Source organism: Artibeus jamaicensis, unplaced genomic scaffold (genome assembly GCF_021234435.1).
Source record: "Artibeus jamaicensis isolate MK-2021 breed Jamaican fruit bat unplaced genomic scaffold, CSHL_Jam_final contig_452, whole genome shotgun sequence".
Taxonomy (NCBI): Eukaryota; Metazoa; Chordata; class Mammalia; order Chiroptera; family Phyllostomidae; genus Artibeus; species Artibeus jamaicensis.
The window spans coordinates 6,213,574-6,237,842 of NW_026521837.1; the positions used below are offsets into that span (position 1 = coordinate 6,213,574).

The 24,269-nt window shown below is 37.1% G+C and overlaps 1 protein-coding gene and 1 long non-coding RNA gene across 5 annotated transcripts in view; one reads left to right on the top strand and one right to left on the bottom strand.

The window, feature by feature from the left end:
* Positions 1-24,269, top strand: part of HERC6 (HECT and RLD domain containing E3 ubiquitin protein ligase family member 6) — a 63,017-nt gene that overhangs the window by 12,056 nt on the left and 26,692 nt on the right. For all 3 annotated transcript variants that reach the window (XM_037141067.2, XM_037141068.2, XM_053666375.1), the window contains exons 6-13: positions 3,011-3,138; positions 3,829-3,965; positions 4,509-4,576; positions 8,717-8,838; positions 9,547-9,606; positions 12,271-12,364; positions 15,014-15,203; positions 17,448-17,602. In XM_037141067.2, coding sequence (XP_036996962.2) covers positions 3,011-3,138; positions 3,829-3,965; positions 4,509-4,576; positions 8,717-8,838; positions 9,547-9,606; positions 12,271-12,364; positions 15,014-15,203; positions 17,448-17,602 — 954 coding nt within the window. The remainder of the gene's footprint in view (positions 1-3,010; positions 3,139-3,828; positions 3,966-4,508; positions 4,577-8,716; positions 8,839-9,546; positions 9,607-12,270; positions 12,365-15,013; positions 15,204-17,447; positions 17,603-24,269) is intronic.
* The window catches only part of LOC128627585 (uncharacterized), a 37,201-nt gene continuing 30,422 nt past the window's right edge, over positions 17,491-24,269 (bottom strand). For both annotated transcript variants that reach the window (XR_008391835.1, XR_008391834.1), the window contains one exon: positions 17,491-17,575. This is a non-coding gene — a long non-coding RNA (uncharacterized LOC128627585). The remainder of the gene's footprint in view (positions 17,576-24,269) is intronic.

The following is a 24,269-nucleotide window of genomic DNA, read 5'->3' on the forward strand; positions in this document are numbered from 1 at the left end:
ACAGTAGAAAGGATCAATGAAGTCAAGACCTCATTCTTTGGAAGGTAAAAAGATAAAAGGTAAAACTGATAAACTTTTAGCCAGACTCATTAAGAAAAAAAAGAGGGCTCAAATAAATAAAATTAGAAATGAAAGAGAAGTGACAAACACCACCATTGAAATGCAAAGGATTGTTAAAAAATACTATGAACAACTATATGCCAACAAATTGGACAACCTGGAAGAAATGGATAAATTCCTACAACCATATAATCTTCAAGGGTGAAACAAAGTCTGAACAGACCAATAATAACTAGTGAAATCAAACCAGTAATAAAAAAACTCCCAACAAAAGTCCTAGATCGGATGGTTTCACAGGTGAGTTTTACCAAACATAGTACTGGAAGTCCTAGTGACAAGAATCAAACAAAAAGAAATAAAACTTAAACAAATCAGAAAAAAGAGGTAAAATTGTCATTATTTACAGATGACATGATACTCTATAGATATATAACCCTAAAGATGCTAACAAAAAACTATTAGGACTGGTAAATGAATTCAGTTTTAGCAGGTTACAAAATTAATATTCAGAAATTGGTAGCATTTTTATACACCAATAATGAACTATAAGAAAGAAAAATTAAGAAAACAATTGCATCAAAAAATACCTAAGAATAAATTTAACCAAGGAGGTAAAATACCTATACTCATAAAACTGAGATATTGAAGAAAAAAACTAAAGGAAATACAAATAAATGGAAGTATATTCTGTCTTAGTGGGTAGGCAGAATTAACATCATTAAAATGTCCATACTACTGAAGGCAATCTACAGATTCAATGCAATCCCTATCAAAATACCAGTGGCATTTTTTACAGAACTAGAACAAATAATCCTAAACTTTATGTAGAACCACAAAAGACTCTGAATAGCCAAAACAGTCGTGAGAAAGAAAAATGTTGCAGGTATCATGCAAATTACCTGTATTATGCTGTGTATTATACATACTTTTTGCCCCAATTTTGGGGGGAAATAAGGATGCACATTATACACAGTACTAACTCCATGTGTATATAATGTTTTTAGTTCTTTTTTTAAAAATATTTTATTTATTTATTTTCAGAGAGAGGGGAAGGGAAGGAGAAAGAAAGGGAGAGAAACATCAATGTGTGGCTGCCTCTCATGTGTCCCCCACTAGGAACAGGCCTGCAACCCAGGCATGTGCCCTGACTGGGAATCAAACCATGATCCCATGGTTCACAGGCCTGCGCTCAATCCACCACCTGGCTGGTGTAGCTCTTTAGTTCTTTTTTATGTTTATGCATTAAAAGTGTACCTCTAGAAAGCAATAATGATATCTGTATGCAGAATAATACACTGGAATACCATAATTGGTTTTGTTTCTAAATACAAATGAATAAATAATGAATTACGAAATTAAAGGGAAAGATTTTTTTCCTGAAAGTTTGGGCCAAAAATATGGGCGTGTGTCATACATGGGAGGGCATTATATACACAGCAAAAAACAGTATGCTGCAAAATTATAGTAATCAAAACAGCATGGCACTGGCATAAAACCAGATGCATATTCCAGTGAACAGAATAGAGAGCTCAGAAATAAACCCATGGCTATATAGCCAATTAATCTATGACAAAGGAGGCAAGAATGTACGATAGGATAAAGACAGTCTCTTCAATAAATGATGTCTGGGAAAGTGGACAGATTAATAGGTTGGCCCAAAAGTTCATTTGTTTTTTTTTTGGTAATAGGGCTCAAGTAGCAGTTAGTTGTCTTTAACTTCATTCAAAACAATATTGTTAGATTGTTTTTTAAAATATTTATTTATTTATTTTTAGAGAGAGGGGAAGAAGGGAGAAGAGAGGGAGAGAGACATCAATGTGTGGTTGCCTCTCCCGTGCCCTCTACCAGGGACCTGGCCTGCCACCCAGGCATGTGCCCTAGACTGGGAATCGAACCAGTGACACTTAGGTTCACAGGCTGGCAGTCAATCCACTGAGCCGCACCAGCCAGAGCCAATTTTGTTAGATTGTATTGTGACAGCTGTTACATCATTGTGCATTAAAAACAACTTATCAAAATTGGTGAATTTTTGTACAGCCATTTTAATATTGAGGATGGAAGAAAACATACAAATTTTTGGCGTATTATGCTTTATGTCTCAAGAAAGATAAAAACACAACTGAAACACATATAAAGATTGTGCAGTGTATGCAGAGGGTTCTGTGACTAACTGAACGTGTCAAAAGTGCTTTGCAAAAAAAAAGTGATTTGCAAAATTTCTTGGTATTATTGATGTTTTGGCCAAATAATTCTTTGCTGTGGGGCTGTCTTATGCATTGGAAGGTGGTAAGCAGCATCCCTGGCCTCTACCCACTAGAAGCCAATAGCATAAGATAGCTGACATACTGAAAACTACCATATGACCCACCCTGGCTCATGTGGCTCAGTGGATTGAGCACTGGCCTGCAAACTGTAAGGTTGCTGGTTCGATTCCCAGTCAGGGCACATGCCTGGGTTGCAGGCCAGGTCCCCGGATGAGGCTTTGTGAGGGTCAGCTGTTTCTCATACAATGATGTTTCTCTCCCTCTCTGTCTCCTTCCCTTCCCCTCTCTTTAAAACTAACTAAATGAAATATTTTAAAAATACTGTATGTCTAATGTAACTGAAAAATAAATTTTAAAAAGAGTCATCTGTGTTAAAAACAGATTATTTGCAGAGGAATGCAGAAATAAATAAATGTTAGTGTTACTTTTGAACCAGTGAATTTGTCCATCCATTCATTCTACAAACGTATTAAGTTCCCAATCCTTAATGGAGTGCCGATGATTTTTTGTGTTTAATGTGTTAACTGTACATTTACCATTAAAAATAGTAAGTACAGCGCCCCGCCTCCAGGGTTCATATACTCATTATTTCACACTGTGCTCTCATATAACTCCGTTATGAAACACAATCTTTTTTTAGTTACTTTCTTTTTCTTGAGATTAGCTCTCTTCCTTTTCTTGGACAGCATGGGAAAGTGTTCACATTTGGAGACAATAGCTGGGGACAGCTGGGCCACAGCCCCACCGCTAAGAAGAGTGGTCCACAGCACGTAGAAAAAATCGATGGCCTAGTTTCGCAGATAGACTGTGGAAGGTAATAAGCTTTCTTTTTTTTTTTAGCATGAGTAGAAACTGTTGTATTTTATGACTTAGAAATGACTCATATACAACGTTATCAAAACTTTTAAAACCCTAAAGTATATGGCTATTTTGTATAAATAACTTTCTTTTCTGAAATTTACTTTTTTCAAATGAAGTTTAACTTTCCCATTTCTTTTTCATCCTAGGCATTTAATTTGTTTAATAGGGAGTTTACTGTATATGGACCACCTAACTGGATGCAAGGGCAGGAAGGGGGTTTATAACAAAAATAGTGGTACTTGTCTACTTAAGGTGATTAACCAAAATTAATCTCATGCTCATGCATGAAGATGATGATGCATATTTGCATATATACTCAGAGCTTCATGTAACCTAATTATGAGGACACTTTGAGTATCATCTACCTAATTCAAAAAATAAAACACCTGCATTTAAGCACAAGTGATAGAAACCATAGTAAACACCCATCAATAATATTCTATGGTTAAGGTTATTAATAGATTAATATTCACCTACCATTGGTTTAGTCACATCATTTGGTACCTTCTAACCATGACATTGTGATAAGGGATCTGTGAACTTAGTGTAAAATAAGTCTATTTTTGTGTGTGTTAAGAGACATCATCTTACTCAAAAGGTGTAAGTGTCCTGGTCTTCACTTTATGTATTCTCTCTCTTGCAGTTATCACACCCTTGCATATGTCTACACTACTGGTCAGGTGGTGTCTTTTGGTCGTGGACCAGGTTGTGCAAGCAGCCTAACTCATCCAGAGGCCCAGATGGAAAACTTTGGCATTAGCTGCCTGATTACTGCTGATGGTATGAGTGGTCCCACTAACTCATGATTTCCTGTTAATTGATGCCATTGGAGGAGAGGTATTATTCAGCTTTCCCTCAAAGGAGTGCACAGAACTATAGTTCATCTAGTATGCTTATGTTTTTCATTTGTAAAATATACATTTTTTCTTATGCTGTGATTCCCAGAGTATTTGGTAACCTTGTCTAAAGATTAAGATAATACAAGAGAAGATCCCAAATTGGCTACTTAAGCATCAGAACAATACACTTTTATATATTTAATTGGACCTCTTCTAAAGCACATCAGCCTGGTTTCATGATGCAAGTGCATGAAAATTAAGTTTTTGGCTAAGTGAATATATGACCTGTAACCTGATCCCAATCTTTTCTGGTTGTGTAGTCCACATCCCTTCAGGAGAATGTAAGTTGCCTGTAAGTGAGTAAATTTGGCTTGGGAATACATTAGATTTTTCAAAAGACTATTTTTAAGAGTAGTTTTAGGCTTACAACAAAATATTTTTTACTTATAAAAACAATAAGCATGGATTTATGACTTTCTTTTAGACCTTGTGGGTGTTCAAGTCAAACACATTTTTGCTGGAACATATGCCAATTTTGTGACAACTTATCAGGTACCTATTACACTTTGTTTCTTTTAAAAATCGATTTTCTCCAGATTTCAGAGTAGTATTTGAAATATTGTATCATTTGTATGTCTTCAAGTTCTTATTTAAATAATAAGATCCTCTCATAGAATGCTTTTAAAAATATTATGTAATTCTCACTGTCTCTTTTGGTTTTCTAGTAGCTGAGATGCCCAAATTCATTGCCTTCCCGCTAAGTTTTTAATTATTAAGAATATTAAAAATGATAATAAAGGTAATGAATAATGTCAGTTGTAGTCATCATGAATTAAGCACCAATCTGAGTACTCCAAATGGATCAATGGTTTAATCCTCATATCAACTCCGGTTGGTATTATTTTCCCCCATTTTACAGATGACAAATACTGCGTCTCGGAGAGGTAGACTCCCCCACAGCTGCCCTGCTAATAAGTGGCAGAGATGATTCCAGGCAAATCAGCCTCCAAGTTCACACTGTTGCCCACCATACTAGTGCTTTCCTAGTTGCTAATTGTTAACAGAGAGGGCTTTATTATTCTATTTCTGGGTGAATTCTGAAGTGTTTTTGTGGAGACAAAGGCATACATGTAATTGTTACTTTCCTAATCTTTACTTTTTTCTATGATCAGGAATGTGTTATTCATATAGACCCTTACTATATTCCCGGGACAGACAATGGTGAGAAGCGGAGGTGTCTGTGCTGCTGGTGATAGTCAGGAGATTGTACTTACTCTGTCATAGCCATTCAGTTAAATGCCTCCTGTGTTTAAGGTGCTTGGGATGAAAGTAAAGAATACAAGGATTCTATTGTTTGTATCTGATAAGATTGCGTTCATTCACGGTGTTGGAGTCTACATAAAAGGATAGATAATAAACATGAAAATGCACAATAAGATTCTGTTAGAGAGTGACAAGTGCCCTGAGGAAAACAAAATGGGTCGTTTGAGGTGGGTTTCTTTAGAAATTTCAGCCAGGGAAGACCTCACACCAGCTGTGGCATTTGAGCAAAAATCTTCGCCAAGCTTAGATCCAGAAAAAGAGCACTTTAGGTAGAGAGGAGGACGCACAAGAACACAGTTAGTCCGTGTGAGGAACAGAGAGAAAGCCAGTCAGACAGTGCTTGATAGGAAAGGATGAAGAATTCCATGAGATGGAGCCTTGGATGTAATGGGTCAGTATGTGAGACGGGGTCAGCTTGAAATGTCTTTGGAGAGGACATCAGAGTTTAGTAGATCTGGAGCTCAGGGAGGACATCAGCACTAAAATACAAATATGTATCAACCTCCTGATGGTGTCTCTCTTATTTATTTTTTATAAAGATTTTAATTTTATTTTTTTTAGAAAGAAGGGAAGGGAAGGGAAAAGAGAAGGAGAGAAACATCAATGTGTGGTTGCCCCTCACATGTCCCCTACTATGGACCTGGCCTGAAACCCAGGCATGTGCCCTGACTGGGAATCGAACCGGCAACCCTTTGGTTTGCAAGTCCACCCTCAATCCACTGAACTACACCAGCCAAGGGTCCTGATGGTATTTAAAGCCAGAGGCCTGGATGAAGAGAGAAAGTGAAAATGAGAAGAGAAAGGGAACAAAATTCAGCCTTGAGGGCTTCTTCAGTTAGAGATCAGGCAGCGAGGAGGAGCCAGAATAAGAGACTGAGAAGGACCAGTTCCTGGGGTAGGAGGATACCAGGGGAGGGTGCCTTCTCAAGCCAAGAGCAGGTAAAGAACTATTTCTAGAAGGAGGAAGTGCCAGTCCTGTCACATACTGTGGAGAAGTGAGCGATGGAAGATGAGCAGAGTTCTGTTCGCTTTGTTAGGACTGAGCCACCTCAGGGGAGATGGATGTAACCTGACTTAGTGGGATAGAGAAAGAGTAGGAGAGGAGCCAGTACAAACAATGGCTGTGACAATTCTGAGTTTTATTTTGAAAGGGAGTAGAGAACTGTGGGAGGGTTTTGTTACTGTCTAGAGAGGTAATAGTAACGTATGTTTGTGCGACAGTGAGAAGGATCCATTTCATATGGAGAAAGCAATGATGGGTGAGAAAGAGTAAACAACTGTTGTAACTGTAGAGAGACATGCATGTTGGGGGACGCTGCTACCGCCGTCCAGTGGGTAGAGGCCAGGGATGCTGCTGAACATCCTACAGTGCACAAAACGGCCACTCACGACAAAGAATTATCTGACTCAAAATGCCAGTAGTGTCATTTTAGAATCCCTGATCCAGGGCACGAGTGGCTGAGGCGAAGAGGAGAAGATTGGAGATGAGATCAAGAACTGAGAGACTGAGGTGGGAAATGAATTAATCAATTCTGAAGTAGCCGAGAATGACAGGAAGAGTGATGGCAGGCGTAGTGGTGCTGAGAAAGACAGTTGGCAACATGCAAGAGTTTTCAGACTGAAGAGTAGTGACTAGGGCATCGGGAGATGATCATAGAAGGAGAGGCAGATGATACAGTCTCATGTCATGCCCTTCGGAGGAGTCAGAATTTTGAAGTAGAAAGTAGAAGAAAAGGTATATAGGTGCCCGTGGGGAGCACCTTATTGTCCTAACGTTCCTGGCATGTGGAAGAAAAAAAGCTTCTTCACGACTGAACTGCAGGAGATACCCAGGACTCAGAAAAAGAAACTGGAGGGAACTCGAGGAGCCATAGTTACACATTTTTTTCAAAATGTCTTTGTTTAAACATTACAAGTGATGCAGCATTTCCTGACTCATTACAAGTTCAGTGGAGACCAAGGTATAATATAGAGCAGAACACTAATGTCTCTGGAAGACGATATTAGAGACTGATTATTCTTTCCAACATGATGATTTCTGACACCTCTGGCTGAGCCATTTGGTATCAAGTGTATAGAACCATGATTCTTGAAGTGTGGTCCCCAAACCAGCAGCATCAGCATCACCTGGGAATTCACCAGATATATATATATTTTTTTTAAGATTTTATTTACTTATCTTTAGAGGGGAAGGGAAGGAGAGAGGGAGAGAAACATCAATGTATGGTTGCCTTTTGTGCGTCCCCTGCTGGGAAGTGGCCTGCAGGGAACTGGCGTGTAACCCAGGCATGTGCCCTGACTGGGAATCGAACCGCGATTGTCTGGTTCACAGGCCCGTGCTCAATCCACTGAGCTACACCAGCCAGGGCTCCAGATATATATTCTTGAGCTTCACCCCTGCTGTATTGAATCAGAAACTGTGGGGATAGGTCCAGCAATCTACGCCTTAACAAGATCACCAGATGATTCTGTTGTACACTGAAGTTTGAAAACTACTGATATAAAAGTAAAAATCTGTGGCTGGTTAAAGAGAAGAAACTAGTATTTATTGAGTACCTACCTACTATCATGTAAAGCTTTGTATACCTAATATCATTTAATCTTAATAAGGCCCCAGGGACATAGGTATTAGGTATTGTAATCTCAATTTTTTATTGTAGTAAAATATATATCTACATATCTATATCTATATTTATACTATATGTGTAATGAACTTTGCGATTTGAACCAATGTTAAGTGAACAGTTTAGTGGTTTAATTGCACTCATGATGTTGTTGAATGGGCCCATCACCGCTGCCCACCTCAAAAACTTCTCCTCACCACAAACAGAAAACACATTAAATGTGTAACACATTACCTCCTACCCCTAGCCTGAGGTAATTTGTAATCTACTTTTTGTGCACATATAAATGTTTCTACTTAATATAAGTGAAATCATACAATATTTGTCCTTTTGTGTCTGACTTATTTCACTTAGCATATTTTTAAAGTTCATCCATGTTGCAGCAGGTATAATAATTTCCTTCCTTTTATGGCTAAATAATATTCCATTATATGTATATATACAATATTCACCTGTTAATGAACATTACTGTAAATAATGCTGCAATAAATATTGGCCTACAGATTATGTGTTTCAGTTCCTGTTTTTAATACATTTGTGTTATCCCATTTTTTAAATGATAAATTAAGGTTCAGACCAAGCAAAGTGGCCAAAGCTAGAACAACCAGACGGGTCTGTTGCCGTATCCATCCCACCAAACCCCACTGTCCAAGAGCATTGGTCCTATCTACCAGCTTTACTGGGTTATCTCTTACTCTGCACATGTGTATGTGTTCCTGATTGTTCTTTTTTTTCTTCCTTGAAGGATACTAGTTCCACAGATGTTTCCAGGAAAACCTTGCCAGAAATAAGCCGAATTAACCAGTCCCAGGTGGAACAATGGATGGCAGTGACAATTGGAAGTACTGAACATGAAGTGGCTAAGAGGTGGCTCTGTCAGATCATTATAAACCACTGTTATTTAATTCGGAAGCCATGGTCATTTTATCTTAGATGTAAGAGAGAGGGCTTGGCTTTGTTGTGAAGGCATTTGCATTTCCCCAGATTCCCTTCAGCCACCTTAGTCTGAAGAAGTCATTGACTTACTCATTGATTCACTGTTCACTTAACAGAGGTATACAGGGTGGGACAAAGGTAGGTTTACAGTTGTTCATATGGAAAATAGTACAATAGTTAATAAATAACAATACAAAAATAAACTCTGTGTTTTGCATACTCACAACTGTAAACCTACTTTTGCCCCACCCTGTATTGAGAACATACCATACTCTAGGCCCCTTGATAGGTGAGGGAGATGTAGGAGAGAATCAGAAATGCTTTCTGACTCTCAAAATCTTCCCTAAAGTGAACTTTAAAAAATATCTTCATAGTTTATTCTCTGGAGCTCCATAATTTGTTTTCAGAAGGATGGGTTTTATTTATGTCTAGGTGACTTGACCAAATTAGCTAGGAAGGCTGTTGGTGAGACTTGGCGGTCACACGCACAAAGGATGACCAGCACTTGGAGGACTCTTAGCAGAATTGTTATTTTCACTATTAATGGTTGCACATCATCAGTTATCTGCAGACATGAGATAAGAGGAGGCAAGCTTTACAGTATATTATGACTTAATCCTTATGTTATTACTTTTGCAGTGAAATTAGAATGATATTTTCATCTCCTGCTTGTCTGACTGCAAGTTTTTTAAAGAAAAGGTAATATTTACATGAGATTTACCTTCATTTAAAGCACTGGGGAATATTTTAAATGAAGTCAGCCAGTTCAGTTTGTGAATTCTGCTATCTACAAACAAAAAGCCCAACACAAAACTCCATGGGTTGTTACGGAATTCTTCCATATTGTAACATAATTATATATCATACCACTATTAAGCTGTAATACCTAATTCGCATTGTTTACTTCCTCTATCCTGCCCTCTTTTGTTCTCTGACTTGGAGGAATGGTGTTTTTTTCCTGGATCTTTGTTTCTGTGGGTATCATTTCATTGCCCTAGTACTTAAGAGTCCAAGGCTGTCCTTTGCAGTTCTTATTGTGGTGGGATCAATAAGGAAAACAGACCCTATTTATCTTTAGTCTCACTACTAGAGAGGAAAATCTAACTTCTGTTTGGTTTAAGAGTTGGCATAACCCAGGAGCTTAAACAATTCCTTTGCATAATGTTCGACATATGGTCTTAGATTTCTTCCCCTCCTTCTATACTCGTCAGTACTGTGGCTAAGAACCATTAAAAGATAAATTGAAGCATGTTAAACATTTTAAGAGTTTATTTGAGCAAATGTTGATTCAAATGGGATAGTGCCAAACTGGAAGTGGTTAGGCGCACTCTGCTGACAGGAGCCAGGGCGAAGATTGGGGTAGTGATAGCGCAGAAGCAAAGAAAGAGAATTATTTGATTGGCTATAGCTTTAGGCATAAGAATTTGAACAGCTGGCCATTTGTCACTGTTGTCTTTAGGTTTTGATTTCATAACTTTGAAGCATTTACAAGCTTAGAGTTATGTAGGCCTCCATGGCAGTAGAGCCTCTACAGTCTAATGGTTTCCTTGTTTAATTAATTTAACAGTATAGAACGGAGAAGATGGGGAGATAGCAGCATGAAGGGTCCTTAGGCTGCCCTCTGCCTTCTCTGGAGGCTGGTCCCCTGCTGGTCAATCTGCAGCCCATATAACTCATTTCAGTCCTTGCTAGGTCAGGTCCTTGTGAGCTGGCCTCCAGCTGGCTCATTGGTTCAGATGATACACATCTTTTAACCAGCCCCTCCTGGCCACTAGGTGGTGCTGGCTTAACCCCTGTTGTAGCTATTCCTTGACCCTACACAACCCACAGTTATCGTATTTTAAATTTTTTTTCAATTACAGTTTACGCTCAGTATTGTTCTGTATTATTGTCCCATTGGTTCCTAAGCCAGATGCATTCTCAGCCACTCCAACAACTTCATCTGGGAGCCAGAGAAGCCCAGGGAAGTTCACTGTCATGGCTTCCCACTGGTAGTTCATGGGGCGGTATCTTTCTAGAGTTCAAAAAAGCACCCCTATTCATCTCTGCATATCCTGGACAAAGGCAGGAGAAAGGAAATAGGGACACTACTTCCCTCTGCCCTTTCTCCCATTTGCTGTCCTCTTTTTGCCATCTTTCCAGGCTGGAATTGAGGGCTCTACCATACAGAGTACCTTCTTTCTTTCCTACTCTAGTGTCTTTCTACACTAAGAATATCATCTTTTAAAGTAGAAATGTATCCTCGAAGTAGTGATGAACTTCAGGGTGTGGTCTTAAAATGTCAAAGGCTGAAAAGGAGAATATATTTAACAATATATTCTTTGATTTAGTACTTGCATAATATTTTAGCCCTGGGGTTACTAGTTGGCTAATCCAGAAAGTATAAAGTATTTCTTGATAGAACATTATAAAAACAAATTGTTCGGCAGAATGCAGGTTTCTCAGATATGACCAACACAAGCCAAGGAAGCACAGAACCACACCTATACAAAGCTTTAGCAGCGTTTCTGAGAGGGAAGGCTAGGTTGGAATTTATTGAGAATTGGCAGTTTGGGCCCTGGCTGGTGTGGCTCAGTGGCTGTGAACCAGAGAATGGCCAGTTTGATTCCCAGTCAGGGCACATGCCTGGGTTGTGGGCCAGGTCCCCAGTAGGGACGCGTGAAAAGCAACCACACATTGATATTTTCCTCCCTCTTTCTCCTTAAAATCAATAAATAAATTCTTAAAAAAAAAGAATTGGCCGTTTGGCTTAAGGCAAAGTTTTTAATATGGGAAGGGGAGGTTAGGGCTTGATTGATTGGGAAAAGATACTAAAATACTGGATGAATGGAAACAGCAAGGATATGATTTGTGAGGCAAGAGATTCAAAGAATTGGCATAAACTGTTGATGCTTTTCGTGGAAGAGTTAGTTAATGGGTCTTTTCAGGAAGTTCCCATAATGAACAATCAAACCATTTGCTTGGGCAAGTGTCTCTTGGAATAGTAAAGTAATGCTAATGAGACAGTGGAATCCCACAGTAACGTAAATATACGTGGTAAGGAATGTGTGGGGGTATGTAGTTTCAGTTCTTTGTGTGCCAGATGAGAGTGCGGGTAAATGCTTTCAGTTTTCGGGCCCAGCATATAAAACTCTGCTGTTACTGCAGCTGTTCTGGAGGTAGTACATTGTTACTCTCTTGTAGCAGAACATACATTTCATGTGTTTTTTTGTGCCAAGTAAATTGATTATTTTGAAACGTGAGCTTTAAGAAAAAAGTTTATATCTGACATGTAATAAAATAAAACTAAATAATGACATATGTAGTATGGAAATGTTCCTTTCCATTTATTTATGTATTTTTTTGCATTTCTTCTATACAAAGAGAACCTGGAGAAATAAATTCCATCGACGTGGACTTACAAATGGCAAGTGATACCTTCCAGAAGTTAACAAAAAAGGAGTGGATTTCATTCATGGTAATAGTCAATATTTACTTTAAAAACAGAGTAATAGAATTTCCTTACAGAAACCAATATGATTGTAGTTTAATTTTGTTGGGAACCGAGTCAGGGGACCTGATAGGCAGGGCCTGGTGTTCATTTTGTGGTTGCTGTATTTCAGACACTATGTTAGTGAAACCAGAAAAGCTGGCTTTCGAAGCTGCCTGTCACTACTAGAACCAATAAGCAGAGACAGGGATTGATAATCTATGTGCACTTTATTCAGATGGCCAGAGATCTGAGAAAATGGCAGGTTATGTACCCTAACAGACCATCTTAAACTCCATTTCAAACCGACCCTTTTTATAAGGAGAAAAAAAGTGTAGGTAAGGGGTTTGGAATTCAGGGAAAAATTTAATCAGATAAAAGGCTGCAGCATTCTTTCATTTGTGGATTCTTTCATCTTTATCTGTCTACCTAGGGAGTGAGCATCTCTCTCTGGAATGCAGTGGCTCAGGTACCATCTTGATTATTTGCAGGCCTCCTGGGGCACACAAGTGGAACTGCTTGTGGTTTCCCAGAGTCAGAGTGGGTCATACCTTCAGTTCCTGAATCAATAGCTTTTTGCGTGCATTAGTTACTAAGCTTATTGACTATTACCTAAAACTGAAATTTCTGAACTCTTGAGCCCCCCATCATTAGCTGCTGGATCTTATTTTATTTTTGAGCACTTAAATATACAAATGACAATATTTTAATTTTCAAGATGAGAAAACTAGTGCTTGAGAGGTGAATAACTTCTGGCATAACATGAAAAGAACACTAGTTTGGGAAGCAGGATCACAAAATCCTTTGTCCTTTATAATCTTTGGGTCACACTTTATTTATCTATGTAAGTTGCATTCATCTTTAAGGTCTATTCCAATTTAACATTTTGTGGTTGTGGGTGGTGTTGGAAGGAAAACTTTCCCTCCACCAATTTAGGTTCAGTGTTTGGGGGTTTCACAACTGATAATAGACAGATTAACAAGACCACAGAAAACAAGCTTTATTCCCATGCATTCAGAAACGTTTGAATGAAAAGTTTCCACGAATAGCTAGGGATTAGTGCTTATATACCAACTTAATAGGGAAAGGGAGAGGGGAGAAAGAGAAAACAAAAGGAGTTTGGGGGGAAACAAATGGGCTTCTGGTGGGACAAATGGAAGATATGACAGCTTATGATACTGTTGTTTATGCAATTTTTCATCCAAGTACAATTGAAGCTTGGGGTTTATGGCTGCTAAGTGTAAACACTTGGAAGATTTTAGTCAGATAAGAGAAGCTCTGAAGGCTTCTTTCTGCATCAGCTGTATCTCAAATGTCTTCAGTTTATAGTTATCTTTATATCATTACGAGTCCCTACGTTTAAAGGGGAAGGAGGGGGGTGTTCCTTCATGTGTAGTGGACACTACCTTTTTATTTTCAAGATGAAGAATAGTGGATTTTATCAAATGTATTTTAAAAACAATTTTTTAGGTGATACAGGAGATAGCTTGGAGTGCTATATTCCCAGTGTGTGTTCTAAAGAACATCAGTTACACAGAATGCTCCATGAGAAAGCCTTCTTAGTGAAACAATTTGAAAACTTAAGTTTCATTGGCCAGGGCCCTACAAATTAGACCAAGAAAAGACAGGTTAATAGGTGAAACACAAACAGAAGTTTGTTCATGGGTGCATCCTTCATACATACTTAATGATGAGAAATTTAAAGGCACAGTTAGAACTTTGGCTTGTTAGAACTCTTAGTACAATAATTTTGTAGAGAAGTGACAAGACAAAGGAAAAGGACTTTGATCTTCTGGAGGCACCAAATTGCAGAAAGGCAAATATATGGGGAAACTAATGGTAAAAAAGGGTTAGTGAGTTCTGTTTATTTAGACTCTCAGTGCCAGATCATCTCTGCTGATATGGTTGTTATTTCTTTCGTAGTACAGGAAGTTGGGAGCAGGTGGCCATCTTCACAAAAGGAATCTCTATTCTGTTTTCGGGTAGATAGAAGGAAGCCAGAAGCTTGCTGTTTTTTTGTTTTGTTTTGTTTTGAACTTACCTTCAGCTCAAAATGATTGTCATCCCAGAGTGGCATATTTTGGGATGGCATATTTTGCTACCCTTCCCATCCTGCAGGGGTGACTCGGGCTTCTTTCTAGAATTATAGGCTCTGGGACCATTAAATCCTTCACTAGACCTTTTGTTTTTGGTTGGCAGATTAGGAAATAGAGTATATAAAGTTATATGAGGGGATATAGGGGCGCTGTGCCTGAAAGTGTCACCTGTCACTTTCACTTACATTGCATCAGCTAAAACTCAGTCGCATGGACCTATGGCATTTTCTCTGCCATGGTAGATTTTAGGTGAAATAGATCTGGGTATGGATCCCTACTTCGCCACTTTCTGACCTGAGCCACCTTCACAAGTCACTCAGCTTGACATGCACACATAATTCACTTTTATTTCCTCGTGCACCCAAATATAAAATAGGAAGGATGGCTCTCACACTACTTCAGGGACATTTGGGACGCAAGGAGTGCTGAACAACAGGTTTCAGGAAAACTAAAGTAATCATTCCAATTGGAAAGTGGTGGAATCAAATCCACGGTCCCAGAACTTATCCCAGGCCTTTCTCTGATCGTGTTTCAACTGCAGATAAAGACATGTCTCGAGGAGAACCTACTCAGAGCTCTTCCATGTGCTTCTCCACACCAAGAAGCAGCATCAATTTTCCTTCTGCTCCCACAATGTCCTGTGATGCAAGATTCTAGGAATTCAGAAACTCTGGTGGTTCCATTTGCACAGGTCATTTGTAAAATGAGTGACAGATCTTTAGACATCCTGAGTAAGTCTGATTACTTTCATGTCACTTTATCTGTACTCTCAATAGAGAATCACTGTTTGAAGTACATGTTGTAGCAAATTTTGAATAGAAGATTTCAAAATGCAAAAATATTTGAGAACAGTATATGTGAATTACTGAAAAGATAAATCTAAAACTATTACAAACACTACTGTTATCATACAAGGCATGTTTAATTCTTAGACTTAGACATGGCTTTGACATCAGAGTTTAATAACCAGAGGATCCAGTTAAGACAATCCATTTTAAACCTTCTTGCTCATGTTGTTTTAAATAAAACTTTAAACACTTTAAAAAGAAATGATGAAAAGAAATACTAAGCTTTGTTATTTTTTTATTCACTGCTATAAGATGTCCTTGTGTAATTTTAAACTCGTATTCAAGATCCAAAGCTTAAAATATACTAATGATATATACTGTGAAGTATCAGCCACCCAGTTCCCTTCCCAGAAAGCCATTATAAAATGTAGTTCTTTGTGAAGCCTTTAAAAGAATGTATTGTTTCTTTTTAATAGTAGCATACCATTCACATTATTAGCAACTTGCTTTTTCCTGTATAACAATATATCACAGAAAGCATTATGTTATTAGACTTATGGAACTGCCTTATTCTGTAATATTTAATGGCTGAATAATATTCTGTTGGGAGGATATACTATGAATAGTTGTTTCTAAGCAACTATTTGCTATCATAACATTTTGCTATCATAATCTAACATGTATTTCTTTGTACATATATAAATTACACAGGCAGGGAAAATTCTAGAAAGCAAAATTACTGAGTCAAATTGTATATGCATTTTAAATTTTAAGAGATTTTGCCAAATGACCCTCCACAGAAGTCTGGGCCACCATTCACATTATAGTCTAAGTAAATTGCACCCCTGGAGTTTGGGCAACATGGCAGCCATGACAGATGTATCAGTTTATGCTCCATGAACAAATATGAGAGCATTAGCCCATGCATTTTTTTCTGCAATGTTATCAAACTTTGGTATTTTCCAGTATGAAAAAAGAATCTCTTAATTTTAATTTATTCATTGTGAATGAGGTTGTGCTGCTTTTCTTATATCTCAGTTCCATTTGTATATCATATTCTGAGAACTATCAGTTCTCTCCTCTTGCACTTCTTTCCATTTGTTGTTAGTATTTCTTTTATCTTTAGGAGGTTTTAAACTACTAAGGCAGCTAATCCGTTATTAACAATATGCTACAAATTTTTTCTTTACCAATAATATGAGTTATAATTTTTTTCTTTAGGTTATTAAAACTGTTTTTAATTTGTGCTATTTTCTGCCATGCATAGTTTTTAAACATTTTTATAAAGCCTACTATATTAACATTTTCCTTTATGGTTTCTGAGTTTGGGTCATACTTCAAAAAGCCTCCCTCACTCTGAAACAAACCAAAAAAATTCCCATGCTCTTACTAGAATTTTTATTGTCTCAATTTTATGTTTAAATCTTTGATCCATATGAAATTTATCTTAATTTTTTCTGGATCAATTTCCATCTGTACACAGACATTTATTGAATGATCTGTTTTACTCCCACTAATATGCAATGGCACCTTGGTTATATACTAAAGTTTCATGTGCATTTGGATCCATGTATGGAATTTGTGCATTTGGGTAATACTACTTTAATTACATTAAATGGACTATATATTTTAACATTTGATAGGTTTGTTTCCTAAGAATTATCCTTTAAAGGTGTAATATATGGGTGCTAATGTCAGTTATATTAAAATATTGTTTTCTGATATTATTTAAAAATATATCCATAAATACCAGGTGTTCATAAAGTGTGAAGACATAGGTTTCATTTTTCACAGATTAAAATACATACCTTTGATGACATGGTGTGTGTATGTATATGTACGTGTGTGTGTGTTCACCTATGTATGTTTTCAGACTTTATAAATAACCCATAGAATTTTCAGTTTGAAAATCATGAAATCAATCAAGTAATCAGGCATAAATATCTTTCTTCACAATCTTGAATTTGAGCTTTTAATTCCAATGATACTTAATCATGAAAAAAATGTTATCTGTGAATAACAAGTATCCAGCATGATAATCTTAGAAAACATTTTATGGAGTATTCTATCAGAAATGGAAAATATTATCTATTTCTCACACCGAAGAACCAGTAGAAACTGAGGGAGTTTTCTTTGGGGGGATGTGGGAGAGTATATATTTATCATGGCTGATTTTATACCCTTCAGTGCAGTACTGGGCATCTTTGCAAGAATCTACTCTCAACACACTGGTCCAGATGCTTAAATCAGCCATCATTGTTCAGCTGTGTCTTTGGACTACAACAGATCAGAGTAACCACAATGTTGAAAATCTTCTAGAAATAATGAAAAAAGTATATAAGGTAAGGGTTCATCTCTAAAGGGGTGTATATACCATTTTACTTAGTCAAAATCTCTTAGGTTTCAGCCAGTTGGAGTCTTGTTTTATTGTATTTTTCACAACAGAAAGAAAATATTTTATTCAGCCCTTAATAATTCAAAATTTTGCTTGTCTTGCTAAAGGATAGACTGGAAAAATATATTATATACTTTATTATTGTATTATTATGTTGAATTACATATTGTTATATGTAATACAATAATATACATATTAGTGTATATGTGACATATATATGAAATATAATACGCATATATAACACATAATGTTATATTGTTGTATACATATACAATATACAATATTGTGTATATATACATACACACATATTTTGTGTGTGTATATACACTATACTATACTGTGTATATAATACCATATAATGTCACATTATATAGTATTGTATATAAGATATTATGTTATACATTATATATTATACATAATATATACTATTACAATAATCATATACTATTATATAACATTGGTATAATATATAATTATACTATTATATAATATATGATATTATATATAATTATATGGTGCACAAATACAGGATGGTGCAAAAGTAGGTTTACATTTGTTTGAATGGAAAAAACAATAATAAATAAAAAAACAAGAATGAACTCTGTGTTCTACATACTCACCATTGTAAGCCTATTTTTGTCCCATTCTGTACTCAGATGTGAGAGTGACTTAGCATTTTCCATAGAGTACACAGCATAATCTTGAAGTAACCTAAGTTAGGCTACTAATAAACTTAATGATTGTTAGAGGTAAGGAGGAGCCAGAGCATTTTAAATAAAACAACAGATTTAAGTTGATAATGTTCAATTAAAAAATTAGCTAAATAAGATGTTTTTACAAATATAATTAGCTAAATGGCAATCAAAGCAAATTTCACCACAGAATATCAGTCTCAGTAGGAGAAAACATGTACAAGAGGTAGTGCTTTTCAGAGCACTAATGTATTAGTGATATTAGTACTAATGTATTACTGATATTTCTAAAGTAGTACATTTCTTCTCTGGATTTATTGAGATATAGTTGACATTTAACATTGTGTAAGTTTAAGGTGTGCAGCATGCTGATTTGATACATTTATGTATTACAAAATGATTACCGTCATAGCTTTAGCTAACACTTCTACCACCTTGCATAACTACCATTTCTTTATTGTGGTGATAAAACTTAAGAGCTACTCTCTTAGCAACTTTCAATTATATATTAAAGTGCAGTTAACTATAATCACCATGATGTACATTAGATCCCTAGAACTTAATTCATTTTATAACTGGAAGTATGTACATTTTGAAGCCCTTGACAGCCATCATTCTAATCTCTGTTTTTATTAGTTCAGCCTTTTTAGCTTCTATATATAAGTGAATTCATACAATTTTTGTGTTTCTTTGTCTGCCTTATCTCACTTAACATAATGTTCTTGAGGTCTGTCCATGTTGTTGCAAATGTAAGAATTTCCTTCTTTCTCATGGCTAAATAATATTCTATTGTGTGTGTGTTTATCACATATTCTTTACCCATTCATCAATCCATGGATGCTTAGGTTGGTTTTCTGTATTGGCTGTTGTTTTTCTATAAACATAGCTGTGATAAACATGGGGTTGCAGATATCTCTTTGACACAGTGATTTAATTTCCCTTGGATATATACCCAGAAGTGGGATTACTGGATCACATGGTAGTTCTGTTTTTAATTTTTTGAGGAACTCCATGCTGTTGTCACAATGGCTGCACCAATTTACATTCCTACCAACAATGCAACAAAGTTCCCTTTTCTTCACATCTTCACCACCACTTGTTATCTCTTGTCATTTTGGTGATAGCCATTTTAACATGTGTGAGATGATACCTCCTTGTGGTTTTAATTTGCATTTCCCTGATGATTAGTGGTGTTGAGCACCTTTTTATGTACCTGTTGGCCATCTGAATAGAAATATCTGTTCCGTTCCTCTTCTTAGTTTATAATCAGATTGGTTTTTTTGCTCAGCTACATGAGTTCTGTATATATTTTTGATATTAATTCCTTATCAGATACATCATTTGCAAATATTTTCTCCCATTCACAGGTTGCCTTTTCACTTTGTTGACTGTTTCTTTTGCTGTGCACAGGCTTTTTAGTTTGATGTAGTTCACTTCTTCAGTTTTTTTTTGTTGCATGTACTTTGGTGTCATGTCAAGAAATTCACTGACAAGCTGTCAGGCTTGTGCATAGTATCAGAATCCACATGCAAGGGTAACTGAACCTAACAAGCAGCCGGCAGATGAATGTGTTCTCAGACCTAGTGCTGGTAAAAGCATGACTTGGTAACCAGCATGGTCCTTTCTGAACACACCCAAGATCCAGAAGAGGTAGCCGCAAACTGTGTACCACTTGTACCTCTAAACCAGTTGCTGAAGGACACTTACAGGCAGCATCTTTCACTGGTCTGCACCAGCATACCTCCCAAGAGGCCCAGAACCAACACACACAGTGGCCAGCTTCAGACAACTTCAAAGCAGGATCCAGTAAGCTTTATAAGCAGCATATTCAGAGTGAGATCTTAGCAGGCTCCCAACACTGCAGAGGTGAATTCTGCCTCATGTGGTCAGCACTTTGCACACCGTGGCTGGGGATGAGCCTCACACCAGCTGGAGAGTCGATCCCATGTACAAATGGGCCAATAGCAATCAAGACTCAATTACAACAGGAAGGCCTGCAGAATCCACTCAAGGGACATTCCCAGAGCACCCAGCTCAGGTGATCAAGGAGACTGCAACACTGAATCGACAAAATGCCTACTATGTAAGTCAACCCCACAAAGACTGGGAATTGTAGCAGATTTATCTAATACATAAAAACAAGCACAAAGAGGCAGCCAAAATGGGGAGACGGGCCCTGGCTGGTGTAGCTCAGTGGATTGAGCACGGGCCTGCAAACCGCACAATTGCGGTTCGATTCCCAGTCAGGGCACATGCCTGGGTTGCAGGCCAGTTCCCAGCAGGGGACTCATGAGAGGCAACCATACATTGACATTTCTCTCCTTCTCTCCTTCCCTTCCCCTCTAAAGATAGATAAATAAAATGTTTTAAAAAATGGGGAGATGGGTCCCAAATGAAAGGAGAACTCTCCAGATAAAAAGCCAATAGGAGAAAATATTATGTACAGTTTATCATCTCAATTTATCAAATACAGATTTCAAAGTAATGGTTATAAGTATTCTCAACAACATGAAAAAAGGCACAGAAACCATTAAAAAGAGGCCAATTGGAAATTTAAAACACAATATCTGAAATGAAGAATATACTGAAAAGGAATAAACAGTAGGTTGGGTGAAGCAGAGGTTCAAATCAGTGATTTGGAAGACAAGGTAGAAAAAAACCACCCAATCAGAGCAGCAAAAAGAAAAAAAGAAATTAAAAAATGAGGATAATTTAAGGGACTTTGGAACAACATGAAGTATAACAACATCCACATCATAAGAGTACCAGAAGGAGAGAGACAGAGCAAGGGATCAAGAACCTATTTGAAGAAACAATGACGGAAAACTTCCTAATTTGGTGACAAAGGAAAAAGACACACATTCCAGGAAATACAAGATTCCAAACAAAGTGGATGCCAAGAGGCCTACTCCAAGACATATCATAATTAAAATGGCAAAGGTTAAAGACAAAGAATCTTAAAAGACACAAGAGACAGATAATTACCTACAAGGGAGCTGCCATAAGACTGTCAGCTAATTTCTCAACAGAAACCTTTTAGACCAAAAGGAATTGGTATGAAATATTGAAAGTGCTGAAAAGCAAGGACCTACAATAAGACTACTTTACCCAGCAGGTTATTTAAAATTGAAGAAGAAATAAAGATCTTCCCAGATGAGAAAGAGCTAAAGGAGTTGTTGCCGCCAAACCAATATTACAAGAAATATTAAAGGACCTGCTTTAAGAAGGAGAAGGGAGAAAAGACAGAGGAACATAGTTAAAAGAATAAAATGGCCATAAATACATACCTATCAATAATCACTTTAAAATGTGAATGCTTCGATCAAAAGATACAGGGTAGCTGAATAGATCAGAAAATAAGAACCCAATATATGCTGTCAACAAAAGGCCCAACTCAGAATGAAAAATAGGTACAGATTAAAAGTAAGGGGATAGAAAAAGGTATTTCATGCAAATGGAAATTTTTAAAAAAGGGTGCAGAAGCAATACTTATATTTGATAAAATGCACTTTAAAACAAAGGCTATAGTAAGTGGAAAAGGAAACCACTACATAACAATAAAAAGCAATCCAAGAGACAATATATCCCATATATGCACCGAACATAGGAGCACCTACATATGTGGAGCAATTCTTGATGGACATAAAAGGAAAGACTGAAAGTAATACAGTCATAGTAGGGGATTCTGCCAGGCGCAGTGGTGCACACCTGTAGTCCCAGCTACTCGGGAGGCTGAGGCAGGAGGATGGCTTGAGCCCAGGAGTTCTGGGCTGCAGTGCGCTATTCTGATTGGGTGTCTGCACTAAGTTCAGCATCAATATGGTGACTTCCCAGAAGGGGGGGGGGGGCACCAGGTTGCCTAAGGAAGGGTGAACTGGCCCAGATTGGAAATGGAGCAGTTCAAAACTCCTGTGCTGATCAGTGGGGGATTTTAACAGTCCACTGACATCAATAGATAGATCTTACAGACAGAAAATCAACAAGGAGACAATGGCCTTATATGACACACTATATCAGATGGATTTAATTGGTATCTTCAGAGCATCTCAACTTAAAGCAGCAGAATACATATTCTTTACAAATGCACATGGAACATATTCTAGGGGAGAGCACATGTTAGGACACAAAACAAGTCTCAGTAAATTTAAGAAGATTGAAATCATATCAAGCATTTTCTATGACTACAATGCTGTGAAACTAGAAGTCAATCACAAGAAAAAAACTGAAAAACATACAAAGATATGGAGGGTAAATAACATGTTATTAAACAGTGAATGGGTTAACAATGAGATCAGGGAAGAAATCAAAAGATACCTTGAAACAAATGAAAATGAGAACACAACAACCCTAAATATATGTGACACAGCAAAAGCACTCTTAAAAGGGAAATTCATAACATGCAGGCCCATCTCAAGAAAAAAGAAAAATCTCAGCTAAACAATATAACTTTATACTTACAGGAACTTGACAAAGAAGAACAAACAAAGCCCAAAGTGAAAAAAAGGAGGAAATAATAAAGATTAGAGCAGAAATGAACAAAACAGTTTAAAAAAGAAAACAATACAAAAGAGCAATAAAACCAAGAACTGGTTCTTTGAAAAGGTAAATAAGATTGACAAACTTTTAACCAGACTCATCAGGAAAAAAAGAGAAGAGACCCAAATAAATAAATCAGAAAAAAAAGGAGTAACAACTGACACCAAAGAAATACAAAGGTATTCAACAAAGGGGCAGCAGCATAAACTGGAGTAAAAATAGCCTCTTCAACAAATGGTGTTGGGAGAACTAGACAGCTACATGCAAAAAGATGAAACTCGAGCATCAACTTATACCATACGCAAAAATAAATTCAAGGTGGATAAAAGATTTAAATATAAATCACATCATCATTAAAGTCCTAGAGGAGAACATAGGCAGAAAAATCTCAGATATATCACACAGTGACATTTTCACTGATATGGCCCCTAGAGCAAGAGACATAAAGGAAAGAATAAACAAATGGGACCTCATCAAAATAAAAAGTTTGTGCATGGCTAAAGAAAGCAGTATTAAAATGAAAAGAGAACCAGTTGGCCATATAGGAAAACATATTTGTCATTGATACCTCAGACAAAGATTTGATCTCCAAAATATATAAAGAACTCATACGACTCCACTCTAAGAAGACAAGCAACCCAATTAAAAAATGGACAAAGGACTTGAACAGACACTTCTCCAAAAAGGACACACAGAGGATCCAGAGGCATATGAAAAGGTGCTCATTATCACTAGCTATCAGAGAGATGCAAATTAAAACCACAATGAGATACCTCCTCACATCATTAAGAATGACTGTCATAAATAAATCAACAAAACACAAGTGCTGGTTGCGAAGAAAAGGGAACCCTAGTACACTGTTGGTGGGAATGCAGACTAGTAAAAATACTATGGAAAACAGTAAGGAATTTCTTCAGAAAACTAAAAATGAGACTGCCTTTTGACCCAGCAAATCCACTGCTAGGATTATATCCTAAGAACTCTGAAACAACAATCCAAAAGAACTTACGCACCCCAATGTTCATAGCAGCACAATTTACAATAGCCAAGTGCTGGAAGCAACCTAGGTACTCATCAGTAAATGATGGATGAAAAAACTATGGTACATTTACACAACAGAATTCTATGCAGCAGAAAGAAAGAAGGAGCTCCTACCCTTTGCAACAGCATGGATGGAACTGGAGAGCATTATGCTAAGTGAAATAAGCCAGGTGGTGAAAGACAAATACCATACCATCTCATCTTTAACAGGAATCTAATCAACAAAATGAACAAGCAAGCAAAATGTAACCAAAGACACTGAAATTGAGAACAGGCTGACAGTGACCAGAGAGGAGAAGGGCGGGGATTATAGGGGAAAAGGGTGAAGGGTTTGCAGGAACAATT